General features: G+C 44.6%; 1 protein-coding gene across 1 annotated transcript in view; it reads left to right on the top strand.

Annotated features, from left to right (window-relative positions):
• The window catches only part of RNF17 (ring finger protein 17), an 87,614-nt gene that overhangs the window by 14,347 nt on the left and 46,712 nt on the right, over positions 1 to 26,555 (top strand). The window contains exons 11-20 of the mRNA XM_054974446.1: positions 585 to 723; positions 2,832 to 2,985; positions 6,733 to 6,848; positions 7,401 to 7,521; positions 8,250 to 8,370; positions 12,070 to 12,198; positions 19,017 to 19,235; positions 22,118 to 22,268; positions 22,734 to 22,852; positions 23,266 to 23,356. Coding sequence (XP_054830421.1) covers positions 585 to 723; positions 2,832 to 2,985; positions 6,733 to 6,848; positions 7,401 to 7,521; positions 8,250 to 8,370; positions 12,070 to 12,198; positions 19,017 to 19,235; positions 22,118 to 22,268; positions 22,734 to 22,852; positions 23,266 to 23,356 — 1,360 coding nt within the window. The remainder of the gene's footprint in view (positions 1 to 584; positions 724 to 2,831; positions 2,986 to 6,732; positions 6,849 to 7,400; positions 7,522 to 8,249; positions 8,371 to 12,069; positions 12,199 to 19,016; positions 19,236 to 22,117; positions 22,269 to 22,733; positions 22,853 to 23,265; positions 23,357 to 26,555) is intronic.

Below are 26,555 nucleotides of genomic sequence, written 5' to 3'. Positions count from 1 at the left end.
GAATATTTTTCTAATCCAGGAAGGCTGTTCTGAGCACACGTAAAATAAGTATGCTCCTACTAAAAGTATCCAAATAGAGAAATGCACTGTAACCCCCAATACATTCCTTATCCTTCTAACATAATGTTACTTTAAAAGGATGCGAGGAGCGCATTCATAAATACATCTGACTTGATGCTAGCATCAGGACAGACAGACTGTGTTAAGCCTTTTTGTGTGTTCCTTTATATTCATCAGGGCAGGGTTTTTTCAGGGAAGAAATGGTTGACTAGTAGCCAAGGAGGCACCTCTGGCTCCAAGATGGTGAGGTACATTTTGCCTCTACCCTTGGCTGTGGAGCTGCTGTGGGAGAGTCAGATGGCGCGCTGCTTCCCTGTTCTGTTTCTGGTTTTTGATTCTCTGCTCTGCTTGCTACTGTTCTCTGTTTTTTTAAAATTCTCGATTATCCTAAAATGCAGTGGTATGTTGGTGGTTTCTTTTTATACTTCAAAACATTCCTGCTAGAGTTTGGTTAGACACTTCAGTTGAAGGTTGCTTTCTTCCACACCTGTCTTCAGTGTTTTAATCTTGAACTCTTTTGATAGCTTTCGCACTGAACTTGCTGACCAGTCAGAAAATTCTGTGCCACTGCAGTACTGCCCACCTGTGATGCCCGAAGAAAATACAGAAGCTGCCATTGTTGTTAGTTACGTCCATAGCCCTGGTGACTTTTACCTTCAGATAGTAAGTGTTCAATCAATTTAATCTGTTTGCTAATTCTTTTGTTCAAGTGCTTTGAAAAACTTCTTACTTGGAATGAACCTGTTATAAAAGGTAGGTGACTGTAAAGTTTGATTAATTGGACTTCTCAGTTGTATAAGGGTCCATCTTGTGGAATCAAATCCTAACTTCCAGTTCAGTAGGCTGACCTGTTTCAGGTTCTATTTGCCTTTTTAAAAATTTCTCCCAAGCTACAGAGACTACAGACACCTCTCTACTCGTGGTGTTCTGCTTTGTCAGTTCATAAGCTATCAAGTGCCTTTGCCTTGAATTCCCAAAAGTGAGGAGTTATGGAGCCTAAAACACAGTAGAACTGCAGAAATCCACTCATCCTTACTATAAAGTATAAGGACTTAAAGAAACATGGGGAAAAGCAAGTTCACAATTGCTGCCCCAGCCCAGTGAAGATCTAGAAAATTGCAGAAATACTAACAACACTTTACATTAATTTAACCAGGACAGAAATTAAGCTAAAGACCAAATTGCTTAAATGCATAAAAGAGTAAGTCATGATGAAAGGTTTCAGCGTGGCTTCTGCAAAGGGACATCCTGCCTTACCAACCAACCTCTTAACATTCTTGAGCATCAGCAAGAATGTAGAGAGGGGCAAGTTGGGCATTTTATACGTACTCCTAAAAAGTGTTTGACAAAGTGTCATGGGGTAAAAGGATGTGTTCTTTCACAGAATGGTAATTCTTTTAAAAAGAGGAAGCACAGAATGAGAATTGTTTTTTTTTGCTTTTGAGGAAGGAGAGCATTGGTGTCTCCCAGGACTTCACATTGAGATTGGTGCTGTTTTATTTATCTGTAAACAATGCGAGTGTCCCCAGAGATAGGAGAAAGAACTTTGCCTTGCTAAAGAAGCACAAGACCTTTGTGCTGTCTGTCATAGCTTTTCTCCAATTCTACCTTCTCTAGAGCTTTGGATAGATGAGTCCTCTGTGATTGCAATACCACTCCAGCAAGAATACCATGTAATCTTTAAAATTAAGAGGGTATCAGCTTTCATATGATACTTCAATTGAGATGCTATGCAGTTTGGGACTGCTGTATGGCAGCCAATGTAGTAGTCAATTTCTTGCTCAAACATTGGAATATAGACCTTCGTTCAATTCCGGATAAGGAAACTTTGGAGGTGTCACTTTCAGAGATCATTTATTGAAACAAAAGGTAATAGGAAGGTTATGCCCGTGGCCTCTAGAAAGGTATACCGTCAGTTCATCTGACCTGGATTTGGTTTTTTTGTCCCTTTTTAGAGCTTCGTTCAGTTCAGGTTTAGAGAGTCCTGTGATGCCAAGTTCCGCAGACTATTCTGAAGTAGGCCCATATTCCCATCTGGTTACCTACAGTACTGTTCTCCTGTGGCTCACAAGTCAGAGGGGAAACCCAGCAAAACTATAGCGAGCGGGTACCTTCAAAACTTCTTCCCAGCTTGGGCAGCTGTCACATCTGGTTGGTGCATGTTTCAAACCATCTGTCACTACTTGTCATCTGTGTCATTCAGTCATTATTAGACAAGATTCACCTGTGCAAGACCTCTGGAGTTTTCATCTTGTCATCTCTTGGAGGCCTACTTCCCAGATACCCAGTTTAGCTACAGATCCCAACCTGTCCATTACAAGACTGTTAGGTCTTGTTGCCACTCTTGCTATGCAACCTTATCAGCTTTGCTAACTTTTCCACCGTTCACTCTAGTCTTATACAGACCTAGTTTCACAATCTGTTAGCCACTTGATTAGATGATTGGGATGATATATCATTATGCTTTTATTTCCCCTTAAACCAGTCCTATTTGCCCGAGGATTCCCTTCAGTTAATATCCGTGGCTTGACTTAAAGGAGTAGAACAGTGATACATACATTTCTACCTCTCCCTTCCCACTAAAACTTAACTTTGGTTGCCTTGCCAGCTGATCTTCATGTGCCAAACCCATCCCCCTGCTTGGTGCCCCTTCTCTCCCCTTACCCTTCGTTTCACAGATGTAAAGGATTGCATAAGTTTGTTCTGTGCAGCAGATAGAATGCTAAACAAAATGTTAACATTCATAAGAATGAATTTTTCCAACATGATAGGTAGAAGGCCCAGAATTTGCATTTTTTCTGAAAAAGATTGAAGAGGTTTATAAAAGTGAAAGTGGAGACAACTTGGAAATCCTGTGTCCGGTTCAGGGTCAACCCTGCATCGCAAAATTTGAAGATGGAATTTGGTACAGAGCCCAAGTCATTGGTAAGTATGCTGTTTGTGTCATGTTAGAACCATTTCCAGAAAAAGAAGCTACAAAAATAGACTTTTCCCTAGTATCTGGTAGTTATGACTGAAGTGTGTATGCATTGGGTAGAAGCGCACACAACTATTTTGTAGATTTATTGCAGTTTGGCAGCTGTTGTATCATAAAATGCTCAATGTGGATGGTGGCTTAAGCTTTCCTATCTTGCCCTATTTTAGGCTGTTGTCACTAACTCTGCCTCCATGACCTAGCAGTCAGCTGGCTCCCTTCCGCCTACTCCTTGGCTCAGCACCTGAGCTAAATTCACCAAGGAGCTGGTAGTTCAGGGAAAACTTTATCTAGTTTTTGCTTTTGTTGCCCAACTGGATCAGAACAAGAGTAGCCGTCACCACTAGAGAAGTTCCAGTTACTGAAATTGTACCTATACAGTATGGTAAAACCTTGGCGTGTGTGTGTGTGTGAACGCAAGAAGTTGAGCTCCCCTCCCTATCTGTCTCCCCTTCTTCTTTCTGGATCTCCTCCTGTAGGAATGGTTCTGTCGTTGCATAGCTTAGTTGTCTGTGATCTCATATGGGCTGGAATAGTTTGAATAAGACGAGTGTCTCTGGGTGGAAATACGCGTTAAAAAGTATCTAGGGATACTCAAATGAACTTCATTTTATGTGTTCCCCCCTCCAACTTCCCATGCACTTGCTTGCATAGTCACACTTCAATTTGTTCCACATGAGTACATTCACATGATCGATACCAGTTCTTCCTCAGTTGCTAAAAGTATCCCAGGCTGTTTACAACTGCCAAATTCCCAGCGTCTCCCACCTCCCACATCCATTCATTGAAATGCAGATCTTTGACACAGTGAGGTCTCACAGCGAAAACAGCTGAATTGGAGCTCTGCCCTCCTGATTGGGCACTCTTACCCACTTGCAAATGCAATCACACAAAGGGAGCTCCTGTGAAAGCAGCATGCACGAGTGCCAAGCAAGACACAGCCTCCATGTGAATTGAAGACCACGTCATCATCATCATCATCATCATTGCGCTTATAAACCGCTCTTCTAGACAGATCAGTGCTCCACTCAGAGCAATGAACAAGTTAGTGTTATCCCCGTAGTACAGCTGGGGAGCTGGAGCTGAGAGTGGCTTACCCAAGTCCACTTACTGAGTTCATGGCAGTAGTGGGATTCAAACCAGTAGAGTGCTGATTCACAGCCAAACCACTTAATTCTGTACTTGAGCATTCCCAAGCAATTTGCAATGTGTATTTCCACTCACATTCCCCAAGGATCAAATGTTTCTTGTTTGTATTGACTTAATCTGTAGCTCACTTAAGACTGTTGTACAGGCGTAGCAATGTGGCGTACAAATTGGTCTGAATTTGTCAGTTTCCTTTTTTTGTCAGAGTGCCAGGGTTTTGTTGAAAGAACTTTGTTGGTAGAAGGGCATTGATTAAAAAAGACATGCAAGCTCAAGTGTTTGGACTACTTGACCTTCTCATGTACATCCCTGGCCCTGTGGTCCCTCTTTCCCCAAGGATCAAACACTTTTTGTTTGTACTGACTTAGTCTGTATAATTCACCTAGAGTTCAAATAAGAAAGGTGGACTATAAATAATGTAAATAAATAAATGAATGTCTAATTAAGGAGGAAAAATAGATAGTTAAGCTTACTGAGGCTCATTGCCTCCAGGGTTTCAGGACTGAATAAAGGGGCATACCACAGTTAGGATCGCAGTCTGGAGATTATTCCCTGGTTAGGACCAGTGACAATTTGGGGCTTTTAATCTACAGTTCTCACAAAACCCAGTGTTTCCAGTTACAGATCAGAGGCTACCCCACCCACCCACCCCACACGCACTGGGTTTTAAGTAGCTTCTTCCTCAGTGTCTCTGAGGCAAAATACTGATCTAGCAGAGAAAAGATTTAACAGAGGCGTGCCGCCTGCCTGGATTTTCCCATGGATCACCCTATAACTGCCTCTCTGCCCTTTCAGTGCAGCTGGAGATCTGATTGCCCCTTCCAGCAAATAAGTTTGTAACAGCTGTAACCTTTTTCTTTCTTGCATCTTGCTGTCTTCTTTTCTGAGCCTCTTGTATATGATCTTCCATTTCAGTATAGCAAATAGAAGTAACATTTAGTGATGTATTGCAGTACTTTACAGCCTTGCATCAAGACCATTCATTTCAATTATGATAACTTAATCATCAGCACTTGGCAGATCATGAAATTTGTTTAGATTAGAGTTCCTACAGTTTAATTCACAGCGTACTTCCTTGGGGACTGCTGGTTGGGTTGACTCCCAATCCATTAAGTTTATGATAAGTGGGGGTGACAACATTTTTGTTGGACTATGTGATGCACCAAAGCATCATGAGTTAATAAAACAGCTAAGAACTCGGTTCTACTAATTCAGTGCACCTAATTAAAAGACATTTTTTTCCAATTAACAACTCAAGGCCATTTCCGCCAGAGATACAGCCTGCTTTTAGTGTTGGAAGGGGGGAGTAAAGAGCAGATATGTCGGTGTTCTGGAAATTTACCAGAAACTAGCTTCCTGATTGGTCAATGCGAGCCTGAAGCCTATAACTGGCCTGAGATCTAACCAGGATAGCATAGCATAAGATAACAATAGCAACAATAAGAGAGCTTTGTCACCTCGCTTGTAAGTTGCCTGGCTGCTACTCAGACTATCTGTGCAAAGGCGCTAAAGAACAATTCAGCTCCAGGTAATAGCTATAACATCTAGCAAAGTTTGTTTTATTGTTTTATGCTTCAGAAATGCTGAGATTTGCACTGGAATTGTTTTAATTGATTATTGAATTAAATTGTTTAGTAAAATACTTACTTTTCCAAACTTAATTGCTTTACTTGTGAGTATCCCACCCCTTTAACCCGCAAGAGGATAACTGGTGGCCTTGCCAGGGTTTACTCGGAGTAAAAGGTTCTTCTGACTTCCAGGGAGTCAGAAGGAGCAACAGTGAATGAGCCTTCCTTGTTTATCGCAGAGCTTAGGCCCTGTGGTGGGGGGTGGGGGTGAGGGAATGCAGAGAGAGTACCCGGCAAGAGGCACTCGTGTGTTACAGACTGTTCACAATTACTTAGAAACAAACCTTGTTAAAATCTGAGAGATTTAACTTGAGTAAACTTAAGAGGGATGCAAAACTGTAAAATATTAGTGATATCTCTGTAATCTGTCTTTGGACACCGAAAAGTTGATCTGGTTCTAAGTGGAATGACTCAGTTACACAGATATTTATAGCCCTTCTTTCTACTTAGAAATGCCCTAAAATGCTTTAAAAACTACTACACTTTGTAGGTTTTAATGCCTACTCCGTTTCTTTTTTTTAGTAAAACGGGCAATACAAGCTTGTTGGAAATTGATGAAAAATTCCTAACTAATGTGTAAATGAATCAGAACTCTTGAGATGAACCTCTCAAATGCTCTCTTGTTATTTCATGCTCAGTATTGTCTGCTATTGAATATGACTTCTGCCTATATCAGCATCTTGGATAGAGGTTACTGGAAAAAGAATAAGAAATGCTGCATGTTAATATGATGCAGTTTGAGAGGAATACTGAGACATAAAAAACGTTGCCTTAAATATTTTGGTTTTGCTAGCCTTAAGCACTTGGCATGTCTGTAATACCTTAAAAGCAATACCTGTTGGTGTGGGATGCACACAAACATCGTTCATAATCATCTACTCTTTTACATTTCAACTTCCCCATACCTCATCATATTTTCTGAAGGACTTCCGGGCCATCGAAAAGCTGAAGTAAAATATGTAGATTATGGAAATACTGCCAAAATAAATGTGAAAGACATGCGCAAGATAAAAGATGAGTTTTTAGCCACCCCAGCAAAGGTATGTTAGAGATTCTGGTATCAGTAGATAAGTCCTTTTAAAAATCTTACAGGTTTTTGACAAAGCTCCTTCTGTTTAAGCTTGTGATGGATGTTGGGTTGATTTACAATTCTTACAAAGTACCTTACAACGTTCAGTATTTTCTCAAAATGTTATGGATGATATCTGTGATCCCCCTGAGAAGCCTTTCCCAGGAACACTAGAATGGATTGTTGTAATTCTACATGAAAGACCCGAACAAGGTGCTTTTGATGGATGTTAAAGTGCAGTAGGGCCTGGTGATGGAGTACTTAATCCTTTAGCAAGATTGAAGCTCCTTGGAAGTGAAAGTGATTGTCACTTACATTGTAGACCTCTGGAAGTCCAATGTAAATAGTTTCAGGTGGGTGCTGTGTTAGTCTGCCATAGAACAGTCCAGTAGCACCTTAAAGAGCAACAAGATTTCCAGGGTATAAGCTTCCAAGAGTCAAAGCTCCCTTTATCAGATTACGAGTCCAGTGAGTAAGCAATTCCCTGAAGTTCCCTAAAAGTTACCATAAATTAATCATTCAGGCCATCAGGTGCAAGCTGGCCCATATAGAACCATGTAAAGGAACAAACGAGTGGAGTACCGAGTCAAAGTACAGGTTTGAAGAAATGACTCAAGAAAAACTTCTGGTGTGCTTTTTTATTGGTAAGTGACTTACCTCTTTCCTCCTTTGTTCAGTGGGATAATTAATTAAGTTGTGGGGGGCGGGCAGAGAAAAGCTCATCTATACTCAGTTTAGTAGAACTTGATCCCCATCCAGCTGGCAATGCCACAAATCCTGCAGTGTGACTCCAAGGCATAGTTGCTTGACCTAAACTGTTTAAAACATTTCTATACTGCCTTTCCACCTAAATTGAGCCCCCAAAGCAGGGAACATTTCAAACATTACAGCCTTCTCTCCCCCCCCCCCATCTCTAGTATTTAAAGCAATTAAAAGTACACAAACAGTGAGAAGGGCTAATAAGAGAACTATTGTAAAGACAACTTGAGATAAGCATTCATGTGAATTTCAAACCTTCTAAACATTGGTTTTCAGATAAATTATTTGAAATCATTCTTCTGAATTTAAGAGATTTGTTTCTTAAAGGATTAGTTAAGTGTTCAGATTTGAGTTAAAATTCCGTTTGAACAGCAAAGGTCTTCATAAATTATAATAATGTTAAATTCAGTAAATCAAAAATGCATTGAGCTTGGCCTTCTAAAATTCAAGCAAAAATCTTGAAATGGGAATAGAAGAAACACTTACTAATGATAGCAATAATGATCCGGTAGTGATAGCTGCCCTCTGGTCTTCTCCCTCTTGTTCTGGGTGTAAGGATGACTAGTCTTGTTTTCTTGGGCATTTGAATTTCAGCCTCTTTCATCTCTTTTAGAGAAATCACCTGACAATGTATTATCTGTTGAGCTGTATGAAAGTGTCCCAGCATTACCAAATGTGTCTTGTAGCATTAATCGCCTATTGGTTAATGAAGGCCTAGCATCATGTGAAACAAGGCAAGTATGGTGTCCTGATCAACTATCATAACTAGAGATGGGCGCGAACCGGGAAAATGGCAGGTTGTGGTGCGTTGCATTTCACGAACATGCCCGGTTTGCAAACTAGTTTGTGCGGTTCGTCACTTCCTGAGGCCCTAGAATGGTCCCCTTGAAAGTCAGATACGCCAAATTCACAGGGAGTTTTCAACAGGCTCTCTCCTCCAGCAATCCTCCAAGTTTGGTGAAGATTGGATTTTGGATGTCTGAGTTATAGCCCCCCAAAACGGGTGCCCACAGGCAAGTTCCATTAGATGTAATGGGAGCCATGAATACCAATTGACGTGCATTGGCTCCATTGGAATACATTGCAGCACCAAAAAGTTGCAATGAAAATGTGTTATGGAGATACAGATAGACTGCTCTGGGGCAGTAATGACGGCCACCAGAGTAGAATGGTGGTCTCTAGGACCAGCTAAACTGCTCTGGGGCTGGAACGATGCTCTCCCAGAGTGGAATGATGGTTCCTGGGAGCAGAAAAACTGCTCTGGGGCTAGTCTCCAGAGTGGAATGATGGTCCCTGGGAGCAGCTAAACTGCTCTGGGGGCGGAATGACAGTCCCCAGAATAAAATGACGATCTCTGGGACCAGATAAACTGTTCTGTGACTGGAATGACAGCTCCCCGGAACAGAATCTGTGCTCTGGTACTGGAATGACAGGTTGCAGAGTAGAATGAGAGCCTCTGGGAGTAGCAGAAGTGTTTGTGGAATGGAATGGCAGCCCCGAGTGGAATGGCAGCCTCTTGGAGTAGCAGATGTGTTCTTGGACTGGAATGACCGTCCCTCAAATGCAATGACAGCCCCCGGGAGTAGCAGAAGTGTTCTGGAACTAGAATGACAGCCCCCAGAGTGGCTGCCCCGGTCATAGCAGAAGCATTCTAGGATTAGAATAACAGCTGTCAGAGTGGAATGAGAGCCACTGGCCATAGCAGAAATGTTCTGAAACTGGAATGACATGCCCCAGAATGGAATAATAGCCCCTAGGAGTAGGAGGAGGCCTTTGGGACTTGATTGAAAGCCCCCTGAGTGCAATGACAGCCCCTCAGAACAGAATCTGTGCTCTGGTACTGGAATGACAGGTTACAGAGTAGAATGACAGCCCCTGGGAGTAACAGAAGTGTTCTGGGACTAGAATGACAGTCCCCAGAGTGGAATGAGAGCCCCTGGCAATAGCAGAAGCGTTCTGGGACTGGAATAACAGCTGGCAGAGTAGAATGAGAGCTCCTGGGGGGATATACTCAAACGAATGACAAGAAGGCCCATTGAAAACAATGGGAGAGGCTTGGAGCTCCATTAGATATAATGGGAATCACAAATGCCAATTGACTTGTATTGGCTCCATTGAAATACATTGCAGCACCAAAAAGTTCCATTGAAAACGGGATGGAGTTAGAGAATCTTCCTTTGAGAACGGAATGGCGACCCCCATTCTGGAATGGGGACGGAAGTACTCTTTGAGGGAACAGTCAAGGAGATGTTATTGGGGAGATAGGAATATTCTTGTACAGGAAAGGACAGAGGCAGTCCATGAGGGGAGGTTAATCCTGGGGGGAAAGAGACCTTGGGGGAACAGAAATCTTCCCAATGGGGTGGGCAAGGGACGGGACGCTTGGAAGCTAGAGCCTTTTAATGTGGAAACAGACCCTGAGTGGGAGTCGCCACAATAGCTAGAATTCATCTTCCAAATGAGGTGGCTAAGAGGTAAGCCTTTCACCAGCAGAATCCATCTCCCCAGCGGGGTAGACGGGGGGAGGATGGATGCAAGGAAGGCCTTGGAAGGTAGGAGCAGCTAGCCACACCCAGAAACCATCTTCCCAACGGGATGGGTGAGGGACGGGGAGCATGGAAGCCAGAAAGGAAAAATCCTTTTAATGTTGAAACGGATCCTGGGTAAGAGTTGCCCCAACCGGACTCTGTCTCCCCATCTGAGGGGGGAGGGGCGGCTGGAGGCACTGATTCTTAGTAGGAGAGGTCCTCATGAGGAGACAGACATGGCCATGGGGAGACAAAGACAGGATTCTTGGAGGACAGATATCTTGAGGGGATAGATGGAGAAAGGAGGGTGAAAGTAAGGGTTTTGTGGGGGACAAAAATTTGATGGAGGTAGATGTAGACAGCCAGGCATCAGCAGGTCTCCATTGCACGTCAGCATTGCATTCCATAATGAGGAGCTCCACCAATGGAGGCAAGACCTCTGCAAGGTGGTTTGGAGGCTGCAGGCCGACCACAGTGGGCGGAGGAGACAGAAGGTGGAAGAGGAGGGAGGAGACGGAGAGTGGCAGCTCCCGGCACCTCAGCCCCCAAAAGCCCAACCCTTCAAGACACCTACTGGTCCTCAGTCAAGACCCCCCTGGTGCCTGGGAGGCGGTCACTCACACACCTCCCCGTTGGAGACATAAATTCTGGGGGTGGCCATTCCTTGTTCATGGGCATTGGAGGCAGTCGCCTGCCTGCCTCCTCATTCGGGGCATTGTTGTTGTAGTTGGGGAAACAATGAGTGCAGCAGTCAAACAAGCGTGTTTGTATGGGTGGATTTTGGAGGAGGTAAGGTTGCTTAGGTGGATGCCTGTCCATGAGGTAGGTGTTGTGCTAAGAAGTAGATGTTCGTCTATGTCAGGAAGTTGGCATCTACTTTCCTCCTTCCTTTTTTCGGGGGATAAGACAGCGGCAGTTTCTTTTCCCTTACAGAGGATGTTTAGCCTGAAGCACTGACAAGTTGACCTTGAGTGCCTAGGTTCTCACAGGCCGAATGCCCAACCCTCAGAAAGGGGGGCCAGTACTTTGAACTACATGTACTACTGTTTGTTGATAATGTGTCATTCCTAACAAAGTCTTCATTATACCTTTAACTGGATTTTTATAATAAATCATTAAAGCAACCAGTGGAATTTTTAAAAAATATCTTGGCAGGGTCCTTACAGTCTGTGAGGTAGATGATGAGGTAGATGTGTTGTGCCGTGGGGTAGATGTTGTTTCATGAAGTGGGTGTTGCTGTTGCACTGTGAGATCGATTTTGTGCTATGAGGTGGATCTTGGGTCATGCAGGGACACAGCTCATGAGGAGGCAGACATGGACAGGAAGGGTGGAAATGACGATTCCTGGGGTGAGGCAAAGTCATGGGCGGGAGGTATTCATATGTGTGAGAGAAGCAGCCACAGCCAAAATCCCACTATCCCTGAGAGAGAGTGGATTCCGGGTGTCAATGCCCAGACTCCATCTCCCCTATGGATGGGTGAGTCTTGGGGGAACGGATATGGTGAGGGCATGTATGTGGGTGGGAGGCTGGAAGCGCTGATGCTGGGGGGAACAGAAATCTTGGGAGGGGGAATGTTCCTCGGAGGAGGGGGGGTCTTCTTGGGGAGACAGTCTTTGTGGGATAGAAGTATTCTTCGAGGGGACAATCGTGATGTTCTTGGGAAGACAGGAACATTCTTTTAAAGGAAAAGACAGAGACAATCTATGAGAGGAGATTAATCTTGCGGGGGAAGGAGTAGATGTTTTTTGAGGAGACAGCAGTGTTCTTGTACGGGAAAGGACAGAGGCGATCCATGAGGGAAGGTCAGTCCTGGGGGAAAGGAGACCTTGGGGGGAAAGACATAGTCTTTGAGGAGAAATGTTCTTTGAAAGGACGGAAAGAAAAGACAAAAATCTTCTTTTAGAGGAAAGAAAGTTCTTGGGGGAAACAGAAAAAGAGCCCTGGGTGAGAGTTGCATCGACCAGAGTCCATCTCCCCAACAGGGTGGCCGAGAGGGAAGCCTTCCACAAGCAAAATCCATCTCCGTAACAAGGTGGGTGATTGTTGAGGGGACTCATGAGTAGGGGATGGGATGTGGGGGGTTATATGGGTGGCTGCATCTGCAAGCGATTGAGATGTAGAGGCCCTTGATAGTCTAGTGGCAAGGAATTCCCAAAGGCGGGTGGGGGTTCAGCTATGGATTACTGAGTTCCTCTGCTGGAATACAGCTGGGGGGGGGAGTACTGGTGGACTAGGGGACAGGAGGACCCATGGGGAATGAAGTTAAAATTCCCCTTTTGGGGGTGGGGGTTGCATTCACATTTGGAAAGGACAGGGAGTGATCCAGAGCCCTGACCCACCCAGACACCTTCCTATCCAGGACAAGTGCTCTAAATAATAATGATACTGATAAGAAGTATAATATTATAGTATTCTGTGAGTCCTCACAGGAACCCACTAGGGTTGGCCTCTGAGGCTGCCAGTGGCACAGAGATTGGGGTGGGGTCAGGGCTCTGACCCACCACCCAGGCACCTTCCCAGCCGGGACAGGTGTTCTAAATAATAATACTGTTAATAACTGTAGTATATATTACAGTATTTTGTGAGTCCTCACAGGAACCGACTAGGCTTGGTCCCTGAGGATGGTAGTGGCACAAAGACTGGGGTGGGGTCAGAGACCTGACCCACCACCCAGGCACCTTTACAGCAGAGACAGGTGCTCTAAATAATAATGATACTATTAATAAGTATAATATATAACAGTATTCTGTGAGTCCGTACAGGAACACACTAGACTTGGCCCCTGAGGTTGGCACCGAGAGAGGTGCTCAAAATAATAAGACTCCTCAGATGAGTAACCCACTAGGCTCAGCTCCGGAGTCTGGCTGTGGAACAGAAGCAGGTGGTTCTGAGCGCTGAAGCACCAGAATCTCGAGCACAAGCTTCAGATACTGCCCTCTGTGACTGACAACCCAACAACAGTTTCTAACCGCCTGCTGGAAACGGAAATCATTTGCCTGGGAGCTGGGGATTATATACTCCTGTTCTCTGAGAGCAGAATGGGAGCTCTCTGGTTGGCAGCCAGAGCTGCCTATGAAGCTTTGGAGGGCTGACATTGGTGTTCCCAGGGTTGCAGAAAGCCTGCAGAAGTCCATCGTCCTGTTGCCCAGGGAATAGATTGATTGGCTCCAGGATGTCTGCAGAGAAATGAACCAAACGAACTGCCCTAAAAATTATAGTGGTAAAGTGGTTCTCCCTCTGAGGCGGAGGACATCTTGGGTGATTCCCACCATCCAATCAGGGAGGCAGGAACTAACTTTCTTCCTCTTCCTGTCTAGCCTGTGGGACCACCCTCTCTTCAGTTCTGTTCCTGCCTCCAGGGAGAGCAGTTCTGCAGCAGACTAGCTCTGCTTCCTTTTTTCTCTCTATCTCTTATTTATCTTTCTTCTTCCTCAAATCATTCTTTACCTTACTCCTTACTTACTTCATTACCTTACTCTCCTATTTCCTCTTCTTTTACTCCTCTTGCCAAAGAAAGAAAAGAAGAGGACGAGATGGTCTCTAGAGAGTCATCGGACTCTGAGGAAAGCTTCATGGAGAAGAATTTGGGCTGTTCCCACGGAGAGCCGTCCTACCGGCGGCGGGAACAGGCCCAGCCAGCACCAGCATGCCTCTGAGGCTGTATGGGTTCCCTGGCAAGGAGAATATGGGCTGTTCCCATGGAGTGCCGTCCTACTGATGGCGGGAACAGGCCCAGCCGGCACCAGCATGCCTCTGAGGCTGTATGGGTCGCCCGGCAAGGAAATGGCCTTGGAAGAGACGCAGGCCTCTCAACAGCTCCATCTTCCACAGAGGGAGCTTGTTAAAACAACGTGCCTCAGCCAGCCAGCTAAGAACAGCGCCACCTGGTGGAGCTCAATTTTGGCGGGAAACAATGCAACGCACTTGCCAATCTCCTGGCAGGAGAAACATGGCTGAAACATAATCCAGACACCCAGAGCTCCAGCCGACAAGCCCAGGAGGGCCATGTAAGTGTTCCCCCAAGCGTGTTATACCTCCAGAATTCCTGTCAGCAATTAGACTGACTGTGAGGGAGGAAATCCTGTTACTTTACCAGTCAGAAGCACTTTGGCCCTATAAAGATTCCAGAAGTCTCCTCAGCCCTGGCTCCATGTGAATGTGCCCATGCCAATCTCCTGGCTGGAGATTTTACAGCAGGCCTTTCCCCTTTGGATTTAGCCCTGCTTTTACAACAGGATCTAGCCCTGCCTTTCCCTGTCAGATGGGTAATGTATAAAGGGCGCAGTTTTGCCGGTGTCTTTGAACCTTTTAACTCTTAAGACTAACCAGGAGAGAGGAAATAGTGGTGTGGTGTCTACCTCCTCCTCCCTCCATGAGTAAGGCTGTAGCTCTGTGGAAGAGCTTCTGCTTTGTATGCAAAAGATCCAGGTTTGTTCCCCATTAACTCCAGTTTAAGAGATTAGGTAGATGAGGAGAAAAACCTCTTCCTGAGACCCTGGTGTCCTGCTGCCAGTCTGAGGAGATAACACTGACCAATGGTCTGAGTCAGAATAAGGCAATTTGTAACGTTTATCAGTCAGGGATCCCCACGGAGCAGGGGGATCGCCCTCAGATAGAGTTTGTAATGACAGGGAGAAGGATGAAGTCCTTCAGATGTGGAAAAGGAAGAAATATCCCTACCAGAACAGTCAGTCCAGCTGTCAGAATCTGAGGTCTTGCCAGTATTTACACCTAAGACATTCTCAGCCTTAGATCTGTAAAAATTAGCCTTGGGGGAGTAGGACCCTTAGACTGGGAATACCAAATCCAACCCAGGGAAACGAGTCACTTCCTAGTGAAGGTTCCTCAGAAAAGGTCCTCCCATTTCCAGAATATTTGTGGAGAAGGTTCAAGGCTGAGTTTTCTACACCATAAGCCAATTAATAATCCCCAAACTTGGTCCCCCCAAAAAACAAACTGTACTCACTACCTTTCTTTGCTATGAGTTGTTGCAGGTACCTGCAGTGGAACCTCCAGTGGCTAGTCTTCAGTCATCTGGGCTCTGGTCAGAAGATGGGTAAGGATCAGTCAGAGACCACTTAAACAAGAAGAGAGAGGCCATGCTAACAAGAGCTCACGAGGCCGTGACCATGGCTATTAAGGCTACAGCAATTGCCTCAAGAGTGTCAGGAGTATGGATCTGGAAACTGATCCAACTCCTCCTGTACAACAATAGCTGCCCCCATTGAAGGGGCAAACAGAAATGTAAGGGCCAATACCTTCATGGCAGACATCATCCTGGATACATTTACCTTTTTCTTCTAGGATTATGGTCTTGACAGCAGTGACAAGCTGGCGCACTTGAGTAAGAGCATGGCCAGCAGATTCACACTCTAAAAATATCGTCCTGGCTTACCTCTTTTAGAGAGACAAGCTATTTGGGGGTGTCCTGGGAAAGATCTAGATTGAGACCTAGGACAGAAGAATGTGTTGCCAAAAACACTCAAACAATCTGAGAGGAGATCCATTGGCCCTCAGCCTTTTATTCATAACACACACTACTAAGGTCCAGACAAGATTCCAAATGGCCATCCTGAGGTTAATCTAGGCAACCCTTTAATAAGGGGGGTCTTTTCAAGACCGCACTTGTAGTACAGTGGTTAAATAACTGAACAGTGATGCAGTACTCTGCAGGTTCAATTCTCACTGCTGCCATGAACTTGCTGCATGGCTTTGAATAAACCAGTCCTCTCAGTCCCAGCTCTCCAGCTGTATTGTGGGGATAATGCTTACCTTTTCCCAAGATCAAACAGACAGTTCTCCACACGGGGAAAGAGATCGACCTTAATACCCAGATCTCTAAGACAGAACTTGCTAGCTGTCCCGTGAGAGGCCAACTACTCTTTACCATCAAGCTTAGGTTGACAAGCAGGCAGGCCTTACACATAGTCTCACAAGGCTATTCCATACAATTTGAAAGCTGCCCTCCAGAAAGGGGTCTACTCAATCTTCTTCTCAGTCCCTAAAAAGAATAGGGACTGGAGGGTGTTATTAGATGTCAAGTTTTTTGAACAAGTTTATCAAATTATATCACTTCTGAATGGAGACTCTGTGCTCAGTCGCAGTGACAAATCAATCAGAAGAACACATGACATCTACAGATCTCACAGAGAGATACCTCCATGTACCAATTCTGACAGCCCATCAAAAATACCTTAAGATTTTATGTTTTAAAAAAAAAATTAAAAATTGGCAGTTCTGAGCCATCCTGTTTTGGCCTGTCCATCACACCAAGAGTATTTACAAAATTCATGATCAACCCCATCATACGTTTCAGAGACAGGGGGTATTCATGTTCACTTGTACCCAGATGATCTCCTGATTGGTTCACGAGAAAATCTCACCACAACGTTCAATTCACCATTCAGTTCCTACAAGCTTGAACACCTGGGTTAGATCACAGTCACCAAAAGGGTTTTTTCTATCCCTCACCAAAGAAAAGGTCAGGAAGACCAAACTGCTGACTGAGACTGTCATCAGAGTGCAAAATCACTTCTCACAACACTGCTGAAACTGATGGGTTTGCTAGTTGCTACCTACAGTGCAATACCCTTTGAGGTCGTCTATAGGCAAGACCACTTCAGACCTTTCTTAGATCTCATTAACAACAGATCATGGAGAAGACAGATCTTCCCATTCAGATACCACTTCAGATCAAAACCCATCTGAGCTAAGGTCACCAACCCAATGCAAAGCAAAAGATTCATGATCCCTCGAGAACAACAAATATTTACAGGTGTAAGAATCAGGTTAGGCATGTCTTCCTATCAATGACGTAGAAAGGGGAGCAATTTGTCTGGCCCTGTTCCAGTTCAGAGCTCTGTATGGACAAGGTTGCAGACAAAATATATATAAACAAGCAGGGAGGATTCAAGACCTTGAAGTGACACAGGTGGCAGCAAGGATACTTACCTGGGAGGATGGTCACCTAGCTTCGATCAGAACTGTACACATCAAAGGCATATCCAATGCCCAGGCAGACTGGCTGAGGGGACAACGGGAATAGTCCCTTAAGAAACATCTTATAACATTGCACTTCACAACACCTCATGAACCTGTGTGCGCCCCAACACAGCCATCAACTACCGGGGTACATGACAAGATTTGTTCTTCTCACAAGCAGATGCCCTGACATTGCAGTGGCCATTAGGCCTCCTCTATGTATTACTACCCTTACCATGCCTTTCCGCCCTCCAACAGATGGTGATATTTCCACCTTTCATCCTACTGACCTCTCCGGTCAAGTTACAGCAGGGACCAATTTGGCTCCCTCATTTAGACTTACTCTGCTTAACCGTGTGGAAATAGAAAGGAACACCTTCCTAAGATGGGGATATTTCTGAGAGGTGGCCAACACTCTCCTAGCATTCAGAAAACAGTTTATGCTCAGAATTTACAACTCTTTATTGGGAAGCCCTCGCTCAGTAGACATTTTACACAGCCCTGACCAAGCATCCATTTGAACCAGTCAAGGATGTTCCCCTGAGAAGGCCGAGAATGAAGACTATCTTCCTTATTATGTTTGCGTCTGCCAGAAGATTTAGTCAGACCTGAACTCTGTATCTTTCCCAATAGTAAGGTGATGCCTCGTACTGTCTTCCAAAACCGTATTCCAAACTGCATAGTTTGCAAGAGATAAGGCTACCATATCTATACCTGTACCCTAAATAGACGAGGGAGAGGCTCTGACACAACCTAGATGTCAGAAGGAGGATTAAGGCCTCTGCTCCGAATAGTACAAATTAGAAAGTCAGTCTTACTATTCTTAAATATATCTCATCTCAGTTTAGGGAAGAAAATGTCTTCAGCAGCAGTAGGTGCCAATAGCAAAACATACACTATCGAAACTCCTAAAAACTCTCTTCGCAGAGGTTCCTTGTGGAATACCAGCTCACTCTTTGAGGAATGCTACTACCAGTGCAGCGTTACACAGGAACGCTGTAGAAGAAGGCTGCAAGTTTGTCAGTCTTGACCTTATTAAGATGCTACAAATCGAATCTATATGATTCAGGGGACACCGACTGTAGTAGAAAAGTACTGCAGTGCATGATCATGGACGAAGACCACATCCCACCCAGAAACTGGAAACTGCTTTGGGAGCACCCAAGATGTCCTCCGCCTCAGAGGGAGAACGGACCTTTGGACACTTACCGTGAAGGGACCTTCTCTTCTGAGGAAAGAAGGACATCTTGCCCTCCCCGGGTCTCCGTCCTCTACCTTGCTGCCTCATTCTTCTACCTTCTCCGGGTTATGCTTTATTTACAGTACATGTTAATGCAGCAAGTGTTTTTTCTCTCAGTATTAACAGTTGCTGAATGATAAATTCAATGTTACTGCTTTGTGGAGTGACCTGAACTGAAGAGAGGGTGGTCCCACAGGCTAGACAGGAAGAGGAAGAAAGTTAGTTCCTGCCTCCCTGATTGGATGGTGGGAATCACCCAAGATGTCCTCCTTTCCTCAGAGGAGAAGGACCCTTCACGGTAAGTGTCCAAAGGTCCGTTCTTCATAGTTTGTGAGAAATGCACACCGACGAACCACTGGTTCGCAAACCATGACCGGCCCGGTTCATGATGAACTTTGGTTTGTGTTTTGGTTCAGTCATAAGCACTGTAATGCCAGAGATACTCTGGTCATAACAGGAGGTGAGATGTGTGCAGAGAGCAAGTAGTCTAATAATTCCAATTTAGGATTTGTTTGTGCTATTAAACTTTTCAAAAGTGGAATATTTACCCTTGCATGGGAAGATAGCTTCTATTCATATACTTGTCTATTACCAGAAATGGCTGAAAGCGAACCTTACACTTTTTATAGGAATCCTCAGATCACTACTGTTGCTTACAAGGAAGTGTGGGATCCCCCTCCAGAAGCAACCTTCACAAATGAGGTGGATGTTTTAAATCCTGAAAGTGTAGACCTTTCACAAGATTTGGTGTTAGATTGTAACCAAGAACTGCAAGTACGGATTTGTTATGTTGTGTCTCCAAGCAAAATCTTTGTGCATTTACCATCATCAGAAAAACTACTGAACATGTAAGTGTATTTAGTTAAAATTTTGATGTTATTTTCATTACGGTACGGGGATATACTTCATGATCTCTATGCAGAGCTGTGATTTGAAAACTTAACAGGTACTTTCTAGGCATGAAAATCTCCTTCCCTCAGAAACTCAGCCTTGGACTGTGCATGCCCAAATGAGAAGGGCTGCACCTTCCTGCTGAGTTATGTTTACTCCACAGGCAACAGCATTTGGGAATTTCTTTGAGAGTTGTTTCTCTCGAGAACCATTTTTTTTTCTGTTTATATAAAAGGTTAATTAGCAGGTAACTGTTAGTATCCCAGTTTTTCTCCATCCTTAGTGGGCACTGGTTGCCTGTGTTTCTGTTGTCTATATTTAGTGTTATAACAATAATGAGAAACATCCTCACCTTGCTTGAATTTGCTGTTGCATTGAATGACATCCCTATCTGAGGGACAGCTGGAAGACTCAACAAAACCCTCTACTTTCACATGCAAAATCATCTGCACCTATTCCTCCATGTTTGCAAGTTCAAACAACTGCAGCCTTTCTCTAACTGAGATTTTGATATCAATCCTCTTGTAGGCCTATTTAGGTCTTGGTCTTGAGGAACATCTTGTGTATCTTTTGAATCCTTTGCTGCTACTTATAGGAGTTAGAGGAACTGTAGTTACCTGAATGGTTGTTGCTCCTTTCAGCTGATCTTGTCCAGATATCCCACTCATTACTGAGAGGACTGTAGACCGTACTCTCACAACTGTCGGTTTCCAATTCAGTTTTACCAGAGTCACAATGTCTATTTCAACCCTCATGGGTGGATCTGACTTCCATGATGCCTCAACAAGGTTTGTTTTTAATGTCAATCACACACATCTGTCTCCACCTAGGCAGGATCCTTATGATCCCAGGAAAGGAAGCTCCATATCAACCACCTGTAGTTCCTAGCATAGTACAAGTCATTTTGTGCCTTGCTTCCCAGACTGCAAGCTGAAGTAGCACAGGTGGCCACAGATAATATGATCTCCACATGTTACATCAATGAACAGGGTGGCATAGCATCTAATACCCTTGGCATCCTTCCCTACTGCCTGTGGGGAGGTGCATCAAGTACAACACTACACCACCATTCATGTTGCAAGTGATGACATCCAGGCGAAAGCTTGACAGTAAGGGCACAATGATGCATGATGGAGCTGTCTGTTTCCTGAATCCTGCGTATTTCTCCACTGGGGCTAACTGAATATAGACCTCTTTGCTACACACCATGACACCAAGTGCCATCAGTAGTACTCCTAGGCAGGCATTTGGAAAATCTCTTCCAGCAGACATGATTGGAATGCCAGTTCTGTGCTTTTCCTCATGATGACCTTGTCTCTAAAGTTACAGAAAGAGGTGGCAGCTGTGGTTCACCAAGGCAACATCAACTTTCTACACCAACACCACAGTACAGTTCTTCACCCTCTTCTTCTTGCCTGGAACTTGCAGTGGGTCCTTACCTAGCTTCTAATTGTGAGGCACCTGCTGTCAAAGGCTGCTTTTAATGTTGCTTTCCTCACAACAAGAAGCCATCTGAAAGCTGTGTTCTGAGACATCATCATCCCTATAACTGTTTTCACAATGACATCATGGTTTTCTAGCTAGATAACTCCTTTTTACTTAAGGTGGCTTTGAACTTCTACCTAAACAAAGCCTTTGTCCTTACTTTCTTTTCATTCGAGGCTATGAGAGCCCTGCATTCTTTAGATTTGAGGCAAGCTGTCTCTTTCTACTTAGACAGGATGGCTGTTTTCAGACTAGCCTGTTTTATTGTTAATCTAGATTTAACAAGGAGAAACTGTTTTTAGAGGTTCAGCACATATCAAATTGCTATGAACTGCTTCCTAAGGCTTTGCCTCAGAAAACCTAGGCTTGTTCCCACCTGAGCTGTGGCTGCATCTTCATCTTTCTCCAGAAATACCCCACTTCAAGAACTGTGCAGAGCTACCACCTGTACCTAGCTGTCTTCATTCATCAAACACTGTGCCCTCAGTTTGCACACTAGGCTAGATGCCTCATTTGGAGAGCTGTACTCTATACTCTTTCCAGTTGAAGCACTTTTACCCACCTACTGCCTGGTCGCTAGTATACCCATCAGCAGGGCTTTTTTTCAGCTGGAACACGGTGGAACGGAGTTCCGAAGCCTCTTGAAAATGGTCACCTGGCTGGTGGCCCCGCCCCCTGATCTCCAGACAGAGGGCAATCTAAACTCTCCTCTGTCTGAAGATCAGGGGACAGGGCCACCAGCCAGGTGACCATTTTCTCTGAGGGCAACCCACTGAGTTCCACCACCTCTTTTCCCAGAAAAAAAGCCCTGCCCATCAGTGTAATGCACAGAGACTGAAGAAGTAAAAATAGGTTGCTGCTTTAGGTGTTTATTTTTGTGGTCACACCACCCACATATTTTCCCTGTGACAGGTTCTTTTTTTAACTTGCTGAAGCATACTCTTGCATGTTTGGAAAGTACTGAGTAGGGAGGCATTTCTGAGGGGAAAGGGTTTTAGCACCCAAGTGCTCTAAAACCTTCCTAATTTGTAGCTCTGTACAGAGGCAAAGCTCATCAGTATGATTTTTAAAAAATCTTTACATCTGTCACATAGCTTAGCCCTCTGAAAGTTTTACAGGAAGGATGGCTACACAACTAACTACATAATCATATAAAGTCGGTTTTTAATTTCAAATGAAGATAGTCACTTCATGACTACCAGTTTTCCTAGAGAAAGCAGTGCATTCTTTTTGTTACTCTAGGCTATCAGCTGGGCAAACATTACCATGCAAACCTTATACGTCTAAAGAAACAGCTCTTTAGAGCAGTGAGAAGATGCAGATTTGATGTCCTGTTTGACCTTTTAAAACTTAGGTTACAAGAAAAGATGTCTGCCGCTTACAACATATCTGAGGAAGAAACTATTCAGTGGGAAATAAATATGAACTGCGCTGCTGATGTATATGGTCTAAATCAGTGGCAAAGAGGCCGGATCTGTGAGATTGTTTCTGAAAATGTTGTGGAGGTAACTATTTATCAAAAATTGTTCTGTTTTTTATAGCAGGCTTTGTTTCGCTTAGTACAACTCAGAGGTACCTGTATAGTATTACATGAAAATGGAATTAAATCCTTTATTATTGTTAATTTTAAACACACTCTGGGATTATTTATGCTTTTGTTTACTCTGATCCATATCACTGCACTTAGTGCCAATCAGTAGCATTTTTCCATAGGGTTTATATAAAGTACACCACACCTTCCACTTTAAAAGAAAAAAATTGCAGTGTCAAAATATCCAGTTCTGTTCCTAGATTTGCTACCATTTGTCATATGAAGCTGGCCTTAAGATGGTACTCTGAGAATTGTGCCTTTATTCAGCATAGCCTTATTGAGGAATGTGTGGTCTCTCAAATTGAATTTTTTAAAGGCATCAATAAACGCTTCTGAGAACGTGATCTTTTTTTAACCCCTTATGGTCATACCGTTTCAGGTCTTCTTCTTCGATTTTGGCATAATCAAAACTGTTAATACCATCTGTCTAAGAAAAATTGATGAGCATCTGACGGCAGTTTTGCCTCTAGCAGTGGAATGCTCCCTAACAGACATAAGGTAACCTGTTCCTATGTAATAAAATTCTAAAATACAATTAATTTTCAGTCATTGGGTACACGGCTGAGGAGGGCTGTGAACGTGAGTCTTCCTGACTATGCCTTTCGTACCATGACAGATTCTTTTAAGGGAGAGAAAAGAGAAATAGGAGGTAAGCATTTATATCTACATTAGATACTGAGGGTTTGGAATTACTTAGATAAATACATAAAAATAAGACCTGTCTGCACAACTGAAGTATGGCTATACTACAAAGTGATTTTGTTACAGGTGAGCTGCCTGTAGAGCTTTTTTTTTTAAAAAAAAGTCTGAATTCTTACAAGTCTTCTTTTAAAGTCTGAATTCTTAAATTGAATTAAAGTCTTTTAAAAGTCTGAATTCTTACAAGAATTCTTACAACTTCTCATTTTCAGACCAGCTGGTGGGACTGACCAGTGGACAGCAACTGCATGTGATACTCTTGCCCATTACTTAAGTGGAGCTACTGTAAACATAATCATTCAGGTTTGTAGCACTTTCTTGATAATGTCTAATGGAAGACATACCTGAAGGAGCAGGTCTTGTTCCACCTAATACTGAGTAAAACTTTGATTCAGGCCTCATATCCTGTGTATCGTTCACAAGGCTTGTTTGCTGGGAAAGTACAGGCTCTGTTAATTAGCTGCTCCTGGGCTGCTTTCTTCTCCTGAGAGAGTGGCCTTGGGAAGACCAGTGCTTGGTGCTGATACCAGCTCTAGCTATATTCCCCAAATTTTCACAGGACTGTGATAATCCAATTATGAAATGAGCTCTGATTGGTTCCTTAAGTGGGCTGACGTCCCAGCAGATTTCAAGAAGCCTCTCTTTTTCTAGGCAGTTTACCAGTACTATACCACTCTTGAATAGCCTTACTACATTGTAGACATTGCTAACTACCTACAATCTGAGAAGAGAGCTCCTAAGCTGTAAGCCTCCAGGATGTCTAGAGTGAGCTGGCATATGGACTTTGGTAAGATCAACCAACTTTGGAACCAACTCAGAGAATGCCTAGTCAGTCAGCAAGTAGTATTTTAGATAGTTAGAACATATTTAGACCATCAAGCTGGTTTTTTTTTTGCCTTGTCTAAATGCTTTCTAAGAGCAGTTTCTGCCTTGCACACACTCCTGTGTTCTTTCTATAATAAACTCCAAATTTATATTTTACCAGCCTGTGTCTAGTCTAAGAAGGTACACACACTCAACCCAGGAAGCTGGAGTGCTTCAAACAAATGACCAGAGCTCTTAGAGGCTCCTAGGGGACCTGAGTGGCCAGGAAAGCCATCAGGGCTGGGGGATGAGAGTCTCTGAGTCAATCCAATGTCGCATCAAGCAAAGTGGTTTGATTATACAGTGTTAGCTAAGACATCAAAGCCTGCTCAGTTGTTTCTTGGACCTTGAGGTGCTAGTCAGATTGAGATTAAGAGCAGCCTTGGGTACTACGTCCTCCTTTTCTCAATGCTGGGGAAAAGTAACAAAATGTACTGTTGCATGTACAGAGTAGAGAAGGGCACGAACCGGGAAAATGGTGGTTCATGCTATTTCATGGTTTGTTGTGGTTTATGAACTTTGAAATGCTAACTTTCACGAACTTGCCCTTGTTTGTGAACCTGTTGGTTTGGTTTGTGGTTTGTAACTTCCAGAGGCCCTAGATCAGACATTTTCACACTCAGAGATGCCAAACTCGCAGAGAGTCTTTAGAATGCTCTCCTCCAGCCCCCTTCCAAGTTTGGCAAAGATTACATTTTTGATGTCTGAGTTATAGATCCACCAAAGTGGGACTCCAGGAAAGTTCCATTACATATAATGGGAGCCACAAATGCCAATTGACTTGCATTGGCTCCATTGGAGTACATTGCAGGCAGCACCAAAAAGTTGCAGGATGGAGTTAGAGAATCTTCCTCTGAGAATGGAATGACAGCCTCAGATGTGGGTTATAATGGTGGCCACCCCTCCACATGGGCTTGGGAGGCGCTCAACGGACCAACTCCCTCCCCCCGGGGGCAACAGGTTCCTGGGGATGGCGGTGGTCACATGGGCGATGCGGGTTTTGTCGGTGGCCACCCCCTCGTCAAGGGCCCAGGAGGTAATCAAGCGCCCGCCTCCCTTCCTCCCCCTGGAACCCACCTCACTGATGGGTTGGCCACCAGGGAGGCCTCCCCCACCACCGAGGAAGGAGAGTCCACTTCCCCTTGCAGGGGTGTGCATTCATACCGTGCAAGGAAGCTGCCAATGCAGTTCCAAGTCCCCTCTGAGGCAGTACGCGCCCAGTGGGACAATACTTATGGATCTGCCCATGTCTCTGACAGGAGCCTTCCAACAGGAAGGAAGTTGGCAACCGCCAAAACCCACCTCACTGATGCAGTGCCTGCGAAGGAATGGATGCTTTCCCCTTCTTCGGGGAAGGCTATTCAAAGTCCCCAGTAACGTGAAGGAGACGAAAAGATGTCCGCCGGCAAAACCCACCTCACCGATGACCGGACATAATGGATGCCTTCCCCTCCTTCAGGGAAGGCTATTCTAAGTCCGCTTGTGGGAAGGGGGCCACCGCCCCCCCCCCCCCCAGGAACAGAACGGATTTCTTCCCCTCCTTCAGGGAAGGTATTTGAAATCCTCTTGCGGGGGGGGGGGGGCATATCCTCCCCTCCCCCCCGAACATGATGGAGATGAAAAGACATCCACTGGTAAAACCCATCTCACCAATGATGGAACAGATGCCTTTCCCTCTTTTGGGGAAAGCTATTCCAAATCCCCCTGCAGGGGGGCCAGTCACCCTGGAACGGATGATTTCCCCACCTACAGGGAAGGCTATTCGAAGTCCCCTTGGGGGGAAGTCTCCACCTGTAGAGAACACGACATTAATGAAAGGCCATCCCCCCTACTGAAGAGCGGTGCCACCAGCGAAACTCACCGACGGGGTGCCCTCGACAGCACGGAACAGATGCCTTCCTCACCTATGGGGAAGGTTATTCAAAGTCCCCTTGTGGGGGAGTGCTTCCCCCCCCCCCAGGGAATGCAGCATCAACGAATGGCCGTCCCCCATATTGAGGAGGGTTGCTGCCAGCAAAACCCACCTCACCAATGGGGTTCCCTCAATAGAATGGAATCATAGAATCACAGAGTTGGAAGGGGCCATACAGACCTTCTAGTCCAACCCCCTGCCCAATGCAGGATGAGCTTAAAGCATCCCTGACAAATATTCATCCAGCCTTTTCTTGAAAACTGCCAGTGAAGGGAGCTCACCACCTCCCTAGGCAGCTGATTCCACCTTTGAACTATGACCTCTAAAAAGTTTTTCCTAATATCCCGCCGATACCTTTCTGCATGTAATTTAACCCCACTGCTTTGAGTCCTATCCTCAGCTGCCAACTGGAACAACTCCTTGCCCTCCTACAAATGACAGCCTTTCAAATATTTAAAGAGAGCAATTATGTCCCCCCTCAATCTCCTCCAAACTAAACATTCCCAAGGCCCTCAGCCTTTCCTCTCAGGGCTCAGTCGCCAGACCCCTGATCATTCTTGTCGCTCTCTTATGCACCATCTCAATTTTGTCCACATCCTTTTTGAAGTGAGGCTTCCAGAACTGCACACAGTACTCCAGGTGCGGCCTGACAAAGGCAGTATAGAGAGGGACTATGACCTCCTGCGATTTCGATGCAATGGCCCTTTTGATACAGCCCAAGACTGA

This window comes from Eublepharis macularius, chromosome 3, assembly GCF_028583425.1.
Source record: "Eublepharis macularius isolate TG4126 chromosome 3, MPM_Emac_v1.0, whole genome shotgun sequence".
Classification (NCBI taxonomy): Eukaryota; Metazoa; Chordata; class Lepidosauria; order Squamata; family Eublepharidae; genus Eublepharis; species Eublepharis macularius.
Note: the sequence above shows the minus strand (reverse complement) of the source record. Positions and strands in the feature narration are given on the sequence as shown.